The sequence below is a fragment of the Staurois parvus genome, unplaced genomic scaffold (assembly GCF_062004578.1).
Source record: "Staurois parvus isolate SC_StPar_1 unplaced genomic scaffold, SC_StPar_1.0 ptg001432l, whole genome shotgun sequence".
NCBI lineage: Eukaryota > Metazoa > Chordata > Amphibia > Anura > Ranidae > Staurois > Staurois parvus.
Genome location: NW_028319228.1, coordinates 8,189,854 through 8,201,884, shown reverse-complemented (window position 1 = coordinate 8,201,884; position 12,031 = coordinate 8,189,854). Strand labels below are relative to the sequence as shown.

Here is a 12,031-nt window from a genome sequence, read left to right as displayed (position 1 = left end):
CGGTTCAGCAGGGACCAGCCCACTTTCGATCCATGATCGAATTTCTATCCATGATCTGTCAACTGACTTGTTTCCAACCAGCCTGTTGGGTTTTTCCCGAACAATCAGTGCCACCAGCTACAGCCAGCAGTAGTAATCATTGTGTTCTGACAACGGGGAAGTCTCCCTGCCATCAGAATACATTTGTACAGCAGGAGTGATTCCTCCATCCAGTTCGAATGTGTGGTTGGGGTAATCTAATCGTTTTTTTTTTCCCATTCAACCTCCTGGTTGAACAAAAGAAAAAAAATTATTAATGTATGGCCAGCTTTAGCAGTTCGGTTTGTAGGGAATATCCATATTCAGTATTTCAGAATAAAAAGACTAAAATGTTTTAGTGATAAGCAAAAGTAAACAATGAAAATATATGCAAAAGCATATAATACATATAAATACATGAGCCTAAACTTTAAAATGATACCAAAAATAATTCACATTTGTACACTTTGTTAGAAAAAGCACATTTTTATTTTGAATACAGGGGATAAAGAACAGCATAACATCTTATTCCAGGTGCTGGAAAAACATCAATAAAATAACATACATCAGGATACAGTTTTGACTGTGTAGTCAGTAAGTGTTCTTTATTAGTACGGTATATACATATTTTTAGACTCGGTTCCTGCTTGTGCAGGTGAAAACCACTGCGGGACCCACACTTTGTCCTGCAGCTGCAATCACCCACACACAAAATGGAGAACTCATGGGCAGATGCCATTCATCTTAATGGTATGCCACCCACACTGGAGATCGTGCGGTTCCAGTGCAAGCTGCGATTTCTGGAAAGGTGCAAGGACCTTTTCCCTGTGCTCTGCGAGTCACGGCAGTCCATTTAAATGAATGTGCTGCCATGTCTGTGCAAGCGTGGCCCGCACAACATGCAAAGGTGTGAACCTAGATTTAATGTAGCAAAATATTAAACGTTTTCTCAACACATGCTATAGTATAATTTTAAAGCAAATCTGTTGCCAGCAAAATAGTGTTTGAACATGCAGCACACTAATTGGATTAATGTTACATTGAAGCAGTAATCCGAATACTGGAAAGAGGAAAGTTCAAGTAAATTAGTGACAGAATCAGGTACCTATCTAGTGCAAGTCATTCTGCTTCTGATTTAGCAAAAGATTAGTGATAGATTCAGTACATTTGAAGTCCCTTCATCTGCAACCTGGATAGCCAACTGCAAAAGTTTAACATAGTAGCTTTTCACTTTTAGAGACCCTGTCACCAAATTGCAGTTGAAGTGGAACTTCACTGCATCTGAGCACCGCATACCAAAAATGCTGCTTAATTCATTTTGCATATTTAGAGTAAATTCACCCATTCATGCAACCACTTTAAATACATCATTAACTGTGTGAAAGCCACTCCCTTTTATGTATTTTCATCTACATATTTAGCAGTTTCCCTGGAGTGCAGCCTTTAAACGGTATAACCACGTAAAATGGTTCTAAAGGCAGAAGGTTTTCTTTTACCTAAATGCATTATGTGTATTACAACTTTCTGAGTGCAGTTCCCCCCAGCCCACCCTCTTATACTTACCTAAGCCCCATCTTGATCCAGCAATGTGCATGAGAGCATGCAGCTCTCCTGGGTTGTTCTTTCCTCATTGGCTCCTGCTGAGGAAAGAACAACTGAGAGCCCTTTGCTCCTGCTGCTGTCAATCACAGCCAGTGAGCCAATTGGGGGGGGGGGGGCATAATCTGTGTGTGAATAAACAATGTCTGTTCACAGGAGCGTGGCTTGGGAGTGAGCCTGCTCGACTGCCCCCATAGCAAGAGGCTTGCTATTGAGGGCGCTTGGTAGGGGGGAAGATCCAGGACTACTGATGGAATACCCAAAAAGAAGAGGATTGGGGCTGCTCTGTGAAAAATCATTGCACAGATCAGGTAAGTACTGTATAACATGTTTCTTATTTTTTTTATAATTACAACATTTAGAATCACTGTAAGAAGTGGTCAAAGGCATATTTTATAGTGATATAGAGGCATATTTTATAGTAATGTAGAGAGGTTTTCTAAATTGAGTTGTAATCTTATTCAATGGTTAATCTGTCATCTAACTTTTTTTTTTTTGCATGGCAAAGTTAATGAATCCCCCCCCCCTTTATCTACCAGTGCACAAATGAGTGCAATTATACATTATGGGTATGGCTATGTTTAATATTTACCAGTGATGCCCAGGCAGAGAGGAATGTTTGGAGCTCCAAATCTATGCATCTTGGTGTTAATGTTTACAACTTTAATTTAGAAAGTGAAGTGAATTTCTGCAGTGTCCCAGTCTGCTCTCCAGCACTGAGATTTTGCCAGATAGATTAACTTTAACTTGGCAACAATGCCTGCGCAAATCTTAGTTTATTTAAAAGTTAGTAAACACACATAAGGTTAATGGCTTTTGACAGACTGAAACTGTACCTTACCGCATTGATTTAAATGAACTATCAGTATATAGTAAATTAAATATTAGTAAGATACTGAATTAAAGCGATATTAAACCTAAAACCAAAAATGTATTATTATGCAGCTTACCAATCATTATATATGGTGGCTGTACTGGTTTTCTTTTTTTTGGCTTTTTTCCCTGTTTTCACCTGGTGATCTGGCCACTAACACACCTCCTGAATTAGTGAAACACCACTTTGGAGGAGCACAGGACACAGCAGACAGCAGCAGTGAACTGATACATTCTGCTGGAGAGTTAGAACTTCTGAAAAACAGCAGAGTTGCTGGCTGAATCAACAGATTAAAATAGAAGAAAGAAGGCCTAAAAAAAAGAAACTCATACTGCCATCACATCTAAGAATTTGTAAGCTGAAATATAATAAATGTTTGCTTTTGGATTTAATACTGCTTTAAACTTAACAACAGTGATAGACTGAAGGAAAATATGACACAATATTCTATTTATATATAATTCTATATAACAATTTAACCCCCCTGGCGGTATTCCCGAATGTAGCTCGGGGTAAAGTTTCAGTACCACAAGCGGTAACCCCGAGCTACACTCGGGCTTACCATGCGGCGCTGCTCCGGGATCCCTCGAGCACTTACCTTGTCCTTCGCTCCCGCGATGTCCCTCCTGCAGTGTACCCTGTAATGTCCTCCGGCGGATGCCGGCATCTGTCATCTGGGTTCCGTCCCCTGCGACGTCGGGACGTATGGGGACGGAACTGGCGGGAAATTTGAAAATGACAAAAAGTGACATTCACTAAATACACTAAAATAACATAGTAAAACATTACTGTACCAAACCATTTCACATACATTTTGTCCCTAGTGCTTTGTCCTGTGCCCTGCCTGCATTTTTACTGTTCTTTCTGCCTTGAAACTGAGAAACGTTCATGGCATCCAAAAAGCGCCCTTTAGGTCGAAATCGGTTTTAGACCAGCTAGAGAACAGCGATAGTAAATTAGAACCACTTGCCGAATTGAGTGATAATGATTCATGGGGATATTCGCCATCAGACACTGAAAACGATTCTGCGACTTTGCTCAGTGATGTGCGAACTTGGCGCTCTATTTTAAATTTCAGTGTTTTTGATTTGATTATATTATTGAATTACATTTATTATTATTATTATTATATTATTATTTTTTATGATTATTTATTAAATTATAATTTATGATTTCGTGTTTCAAATTTTAACATACCCGGAATGTTTACTAGGCTCTTGTTCGGACAGATTTCAGTGAGTTATTCCTAAAAATTACAGGCCTACAATAAAAAAAATACATATTTCCATGCAAAAAAATGTACTGCTTTGAGCACAGAAATATGGACATAATCAGATCGCTAGGGAGGTTAAGGAGGAATATGATTTAATATAAATTAAATCTATTTATACGCACAAATGCTAAGTGTAATGCTATAACTTGCCAAAGACCACAAGATGTTCAGTTCTGCTTGAGGAAAAATGAAGTTAAGTAAAGCATTTTGCCCAGATGGTATCCATCTTATGTACTACTAGAGTTAAAGTGTTTGTCCAGCCAAAACATTTTCTGCTTGGTTTTAGATTTAGGTGTCGGAAGGGTTTGAGCCCCTGTCAAGTTTTTATTGACATCCAGGACTTAAATAGATATTTAAGGTCACTTCCTATCCTGTTGACATTTCACCAGATATTAATATTGCCGTACAATGTGCACTAACCCATAGTACTCAAAAGGTTTTGAATAAGCCTGAATGTGTCAATATATGTTTAATTTTATTAGTCTGACATATGGCTGGTGCAGTTTTAATAAATTTGACTTTCCTTTTTTAACAACTGATAACCATTTAGATATAATAGGGTATGTTGCTAGCACTGTAGGTGTAATATAAGAAAGATTTGTATTTCTAAACCAATTGAGGTGACCTACTGCACATGCCACAGGCTGATGTAAATTGCCTATATAATAATTTATTATTACAATTTTTGACTATACATATACAAATCACCAAACTTTTTATACACCCAGTGTTATAATTTGGAAGACTTAAGCATGATAGGTCTGTCTCCCAAAAATACTTAATTTTCTACGGCATTTTGCCGATAAACACAAAGCAAAAAGTGATGGACAGCTGTACTGGTATCTTGTTCGTTATGCTTGACTTGTGCAAATTGTTGAGTCAGTCCTTTCAGTTTCTGCTTATGATGCATTCTAAGTATCTGATTTCAATTTTATCAAAATGACCTTACTGAATAAAGTCATCCCAAATCGTGCCAGACAACTTCTGACAAAAATGTTTCAAAATGCAAAAAGTATATTGTAGTTTCACAAAATCCTCTTGAGCACTTTTTTTCTAAATGTATAAATGTAATGTTTTATAATCCATGTTTGTTGTGGACACATTACATTTAATTTATTTGAGAATAGTGAACTACTTTCATTTAACTCCTTTGCGCCGAGTGTACGCAAATATGCGGCATGGGCTTTGATACTGAGAGGCTGCTCTTTGATACCGATTGTTACTTGTAATTGAGCGCTTTCTGATCATGTGACCGCTGTGACAGCCTCCTGGCATCAGAAACCCCTTTAAGGGCCAGGAGGTGATGGTATTAAGGTATTAGCTTTTATTCGGTTGTGCAGTTGTCTGAATCATCCCAGCTTTGTATTCCTATCTTATAGAAAGTATATTTATGTAGGACCCTATAACTCCTTCTTTGGTAAGCACAAATCTCTTCAGCAGGGCTACAGTAGCTCTAGTACTGGGTAATAATTGATGTCTCTTCTAAATGCATTGCAGACCAGTTGCATTGCACATGAGGAACACATATCAGATGCTTCATATACCAAAACTTACCCATAGTTGAGCTGCAGCTAGCTTGGCCCTCTCAATTCAGACATTTAAAGCATATCTCTTCCCTCCCCATTTTTTAAACCCTTCCTTACCTGGATGTGTGTCCTGTGCAGTAAGATACTAAGTATCTAGAATTGTTCTGCTGATATTCCCTTCACCCCCCCCCCCGGTCCTGTGTCCCCAACTTCTTCCATGAAGTCATCAAGAAGCTGCTGGCTCTTCTGGGTTCAGCTGCTCGCTGTCCCGATGATGAGCCACCCACTAGACCAACCTCCCTCATCCTTTTTCATTGAATAACTATAACTAGGCAAATGACATGCATGGGGGAGCAGGACACAGCTTTTTTCTTTTTATTAAAAAAAGGTAAATTAAAAAAAAAGCCCTTTTTGCACAGTGGAGGAGAGGAGGAGTGGAGAAGAGACAACATGAAACTGAGGGAGGAGTTCCACATTAATTTTCTGCATTTAACCACTTCCCCCTGAGAAATGAACACCTAATAGAGAAAACAAATGTTTGCTTGTAGTTCCACTGTAAGAACAAATATTATGTAAAATGATATATAATAATGATTGTTATATAGCTTAATTCTGATCTGGCAAAATACATGTTCTTGTAATAATATGAATATCAATTCTTTTACAGAACATATAGATGTGTAGCAAAATTTAAAAAAGGTTTGATGAACTAAATTTGTTTCATTTATTTTTTTTAGGACAAATGATTGTGAACTAGTCTCTTGCCCTATTACTTTCCTTTATTGTTTACTACAAGTAAAAAAATAAACAGCTACAGGTATAATGTGAACACACCTAGCAGCCTCTTGTCACAGTCCAATTCTGAGCTGTTCTGACTAGCAAAGGTTTGCTTACCCACTTTTTCCTGCCTTCTGCACATCCCTATTGGCTAGTGAGGTTGTCATCATAGTGATGGGCCAGTAAGAATGTGTGAGGGGTAGGGTTTAGTTTTAAGCTCCAACCTGTCCACAAAAAAATAACTGCAGCAGATATAGGTATGTGTGCTTTGTTACTGTGGCAGCTTTTCCATTTATTTTAAGAACAGCGTTTCATTAAGCTACAAGCCCTGTGGCTGTCTCCTAATCCTTGCTTTACTTTTTAGTAGGTCCTTAAGCCATTGGCTAGGAGCAAGTAAGCTACCTAGGAGTTCCAAATTTGTTAGCTACATATTCCAGGTCAATGACTGAAGAATGAAGCAAGGATAAGGATGGCAGATCAGGAGCTTCCTCTCAAATCCAAGCTTGAAATGTAATTTCCCATATTGATATTCTGACAGCATCCACAGCAATAAGGAACATCAATTTTGGTGAACTTAAAGCGTATTATCATTGTGTGCTGGCTTTGATTCTATATAGAACAACAGTGGAACAATTAAATAGTCGTGTTCTTTGATCTATGGCTTGTGCAAAAGGGAAACAACACTCATTATTTCATTATAGCAATGGATAGATTTTACATTTTGTACGGTGGGCATATGGGCAGCAGAAGAAAAGATATAGCTTTTGTTGTGTAGTTATAAGTAACACTTTTCCCATCATTACAGTAGAAGAAAATACATGAAATGCAGTCAAAGAAACAAAGAAATATAGTCATCTCATATTAGCTTATTTATAAAATATTTCAACCTGGGTAAGGACCACTAAAACAAGAAGATCATGTGCCTACAGGTTTCAGTGATGGAATCTGGTCCTGCTACATCTGTACATGAAAATGGCCATGCACTAGGCAATTTTGTGGCAGTAAAGACACGCTCTTACAGGTCTCAGTTACTCAGTTACACATATTAATTACACAGGTTCTGAGGCTAATTTAAAGCCGATAAAGGCACTAAGTGAGTTTAATTACCACCTTAATCAGCCACAGAACCTGAGATGAGGTTTTACAGAGATGAGGTGGCAATCCTAGTGATTGGATGGATCTAATCCACCAACAGTTTTGATCATTTGATCTTTTCACAGTTTAGAGAGAAACTGTTGGTGATAGATTTGCATTTTAAACTGGGTAAAATTGCCACAACATTGCTTACTGTATGGCCAGCATGCAAATCAAAAGACATTTTAACAAAGAAGCACTGACAACACATTATTGTTTTAAGAATATGAACATCTTTTCTTTAGGTAACAGTTAACCATCAAGGGCTAAATTTACTCTCGCAAACCCATGACATGTTCTTAACGGTTGTCTCATAAAGTTTTTATTGTTTATGTCTATTATAGTAAATATTCATTTAGAACATATTTAGAAATTGTACTCTAACAGCAATGAGTCAGCTGGAAACAGTGCATGAATATTAACTTATGACAGCCTTTCTCAAACAGGGTTTCATGGAACCCTTGGGCTCCTCCAAACATTTCTGGGGGTTCCTTAAGCATTGAGCAATTTCTACTTCTCAGATAATTAACTGCTAACACCAATGATATTTTTTACCTACCTGTAAGAAGGAGGAAGATTCTTCCAACTGACTACAAATGTAAGAAGCACTCTTCCCACTGACCATAGGGTAAGTGTTAGCAGAGGCCACCTGACACCAGAAAGTTCTTTCAAGGGATCCTATATGTTAAAAAGGTTGAGGAAGGCTGCATTATACCTTTACTCTATAGATTAAACATTTTGTTAACGTAGATGTTTACAAAACAAATCTTGTGAAAGTAGCTGTCCTCCGTATGTTAGAGCTGTTGGGTGATCAGATGGTAAATAATGTTCTTATTTAATTGTCATTTCTTCACTTCTATATCTGCAGGTTCAGCGACACCTTCTTTGTAGAAGTAGGAGTGACATCTAAAAAAAATACAGTATTAGAAACATTATTATGTCATTTAATATTAAATCAGTACCACATCAACCCACCTATCCAATTAGTTTTTGCAGGAAAACACCACATAGTACACTATCTCAGTCCCAGAAAAATAATCACTGCCTGGGGTGGTGCAAGGTATACTAGATTTAGTGCTATATAATAGCATTGTGCTCAATTTTATTTGCATTCAAAAACACAATCAATACAGATTAACTTTAGAAGCTAAGGCTTCTTTAGGATCACCACTACTACCTGCCATGAGGAATGGATGTTCGAGCCTGGATGCAGTCATCTGTGTCCAGGCTCGGACATCCATCCCTAACCACAGGTAACCACTTTGTGTGCAGCTACATCCAAACAGCCGTCTCTGCTGCTAGCCTGTTGTACAAGACACCGAGAATGTGTCCTGAATGGAAGATACATCTCCCTGATTTTTGAGTTGTGGCTCCTTTAAGGGGAACAGCTTTGGAGATGCTGCAGGTCCTGAAGGGGTTAAGCCTCAGCTGGAGATATCTTGAAAGGCAACAGGAAGGGTTCAGTACCTGTGTCAAGGAAGTAGATTGGAAAGAGAGACTCACAAGCTGTGAGTAAAGCGGAAGCTCTTGGACAAACTGAGACTCTGATAATTGAACCCATTGTGGTCTGTCTGACACCCTAGCCATGAAGGAGCCCCCGATTTGGGACCAAATAATAGGCAGTGAGCCTGATGTATAGTTTTGTTGTACCAGGACTTTGGACTGTTAACTTGTTTTGGGCTGAAGAAAGCTATTTTTGTTTATCTGTTTTTCAAATAAACAAACTGGTTGCTTTTACCAAACTGGCTGGCTGTCATTATCTCAGACCACATTTGGTGCTCGGATGTGGGCATCTGTAACGGCTAGTGCCATTTGAAATCGGAATTCATATTTAAAAGGACCAGCACCCACTCTTGCATGTCCTGGGTTAAGGCAGCACAGGGACTGCAAACATCAGAAAGTGGCATGGAGGTGTTTATAAAAACCCTGGTTCAGATCACAGTGGTCTAGCAACAGGCCCTGGCATATGCCATCACAGCACAGCAAGGAACTAACCACTTTCTGACCACCCAGTTTACAGCCCAGCAAGAAACCACTCAAGCACAGGTTTACAGCCCAGCAAGAAACCACTCAAGCACAGGTGGCCACTTTACAGCAAGCAGTGCAGTATTTCTTACAGGAACAGGAGCAGATAGTTGTTGTCCCTTGCAACCAGGCAGCTGTAAGGGCCATCCACTACCTGCAAAATGATGATGTGGAGGTGTTTTTCTAGCCATTTTTGAGAGAATTGCGGAAAGAGAGGGGTGGTTCCAAGACCGGTGGGCTGGTATTATTGCTCCCTTTCCTACTGGGGATCCACAGAAGGCCTATTTTGATCTATGATTGGCTGATGCCAAGGATTACAAATGGCTGAATGAGGAAATTCTGGCCCGCCTTAGGGTGACTACCGCTAAGGCGGCACACGACTGGAGGTACCGCCTGGTCTCAGATGTATAACCTGATTCAGCTGGTCAAGAAATGGCTGCAGCTAGAGGTTTTGTTCTCAGATGGTGGAGCTGGTCATGTTAGACCGGTACCTAAGGTCGCTACCAAACGACCTTCAGTGCTGGGTGAGTCATGGAGACCCCAAGACAACAGATGAACTAATGGAAATGGTAGAGAGACCATGCTGTGATGAAGGATCTACTGGGATCTGCCAAACCTCAGGAACCCCTACCAGCGAGGAGAGTCAAGCCACCCACTGAATGTGGTAGCTGTGTTAGCATATTTTTCAACCTTTAATTTCTTTACTTCCATCTGGTGATCAGCCAGTAGCACACCTTCAGCATTATGGTGGCTACATTCACTCCACCACTGTATTGATGGAGGAGCAACATAGTTACTTTTAGACAGCAGCATTGTCAATCAGTGGAGAGGGTAATGTTGAATGGCCTAGTAGATTTAGATGAACTTTACATAAGTGACTAAAAATTTAAAGCCTAACTCCAGCTAACACTTATTAATCAGTGACAGTAGGGGTGGGTAACTGTGGCCATCCAGCTGTTGTGGAAATACAAGTCCCATCATAGCTCTGTGAGTCATGCTTGCAACTACCAGTTTTGCAATGCTTCATTGGACATTTAGTTCCACAGTTTCCCACCCCTGAGTTATAGCAATGTTTTTTTTTTCCTTTTGGGACACAGATTTTACAAAAATGAACTAATACCATCCATTTAACTGTTTCACAAAATAGATAAATAACTGTCACAGTTGCTTGTGCGCTGAACTAAACTGTCAAGCCATCAAATGGCTAGTGTCATAACTAATCACATGTGCAGTACCATGGCAACTGCAGATCAAACATAGGCTAAAACTAGCCATGTGACTGTGCTTTGCTATGATTGATCAATTACTATGATCCAATGTTATGAAAATGTATTTTCCTTTTCAATCTTCGATCACTGTGATTTAAAAAAAAAACTACCAAAAAATTAAGGAGACACTTGGGGGAATTTATTTAAATTGGAGAAGCTGTGCATAGTAACCAATCAGCTTCTATTTTCAGCTTGTTCAATTAAGCTTTGAAAATGAAAGACAGAGGCTGGTTGATTGCCATGCTCCAGATGCTGCCTGCTCCAATTTTGATAAACTCTCCCTACTGTCACTTTGACAAATCAGGGCAAAGTAACAATGTTTGCAGAGAACTCACTTTACTAAGCTTTCTTACTTATGGGGCCATGCTTCCTAACCACCTCCTTGCTGCAGTATCCCAGCATAAGCTTTGGTGTGAATATTTTTGTGTTTTGGATTTTTTTGTTCATGTTGGTTGGTGGATTATTCACTGTTTATTTATGTTTGTGGATATATGGAGAGCGTGAGGCACTGTTTGGCATCACTTATTTCCATGCTTATTTAGAACCCCCATTTGGGGTTACAGATCACCTCATCATTTATAGGCACTACAGCCTATTTTTTCTGTTCACTTATCCCCAGTAGGGGAGTCACAATTTTATGCATTTAGTGATTGTTAGTGATTTACAGGCGGTGAGCCTGATTTCTTTTTTTTTACAATTACCACAATTTGTGGTTTCACGGATTTACTTATACAGTCATGGCCGAAATTGTTGGCACCCTTGATATTTTTCCTGAAAATCAAGTATTTCACACAAAAAAGGTATTGCATTAACACATGTTTTGCTATACACATGTTTATTCCCTTTGTATGTATTGGAACAAATATAAAACAGAGGCAGAAAAGCAAATATGACATAATGTCACACAAAACCCCAAAAATGGGCTGGACAAAAGTATTGGCACCCTTAACTTAATATTTGGTTGCACACCCTTTGGAAAACATAACTGAAATCAGTCGCTTCCTATAACCATCAATAAGCTTCTGACACCTCTCACCCGGAATTTTGGACCACTCTTCCTTTGCAAACAGCTCCAGGTCTCTCTTATTGGAAGGACACCTTTTCCCAACAGCAATTTTAAGATCTCTCCACAGGTGTTCAATGGGATTTAGATCTGGGCTCATTGCTGGCCACTTCAGAACTCTCCAGCGCTTCTTTGCCATCCATTTCTGAGTGCTTTTTGACGTATGTTTGGGGTCATTGTCCTGCTGGAAGACCCAGGATCTTGGACGCAAACCCAGCTTTCTGACACTGGGCCCTACAGTGCGACCCAAAATCCTTTGGTAATCCTCAGATTTCATGATGCCTTGCACACAGTCAAGGCACCCAGTGCCAGAGGCAGCAAAACAACCCCAAAACATCATTGAACCTCCACCATATTTTACCGTAGGTACTGTGTTTTGTTCTTTGTAGGCCTCATTCCGTTTTCGGTAAACAGTAGAATGATGTGCTTTACCGAAAAGCTCTATCTTGGTCTCATCTGTCCACAAGACGTTTT

The 12,031-nt window shown here is 39.4% G+C and overlaps 1 protein-coding gene across 2 annotated transcripts in view; it reads right to left on the bottom strand.

Annotated features, from left to right (window-relative positions):
- Positions 1–484: 484 nt before the first annotated feature.
- LRRC2 (leucine rich repeat containing 2) overlaps positions 485–12,031 on the bottom strand; it is a 294,583-nt gene continuing 283,036 nt past the window's right edge. For both annotated transcript variants that reach the window (XM_089662154.1, XM_089662155.1), the window contains one exon: positions 485–8,107. In XM_089662154.1, the coding sequence (XP_089518280.1) occupies positions 8,058–8,107 (50 nt within the window). In that variant the 3' untranslated portion in view covers positions 485–8,057. The remainder of the gene's footprint in view (positions 8,108–12,031) is intronic.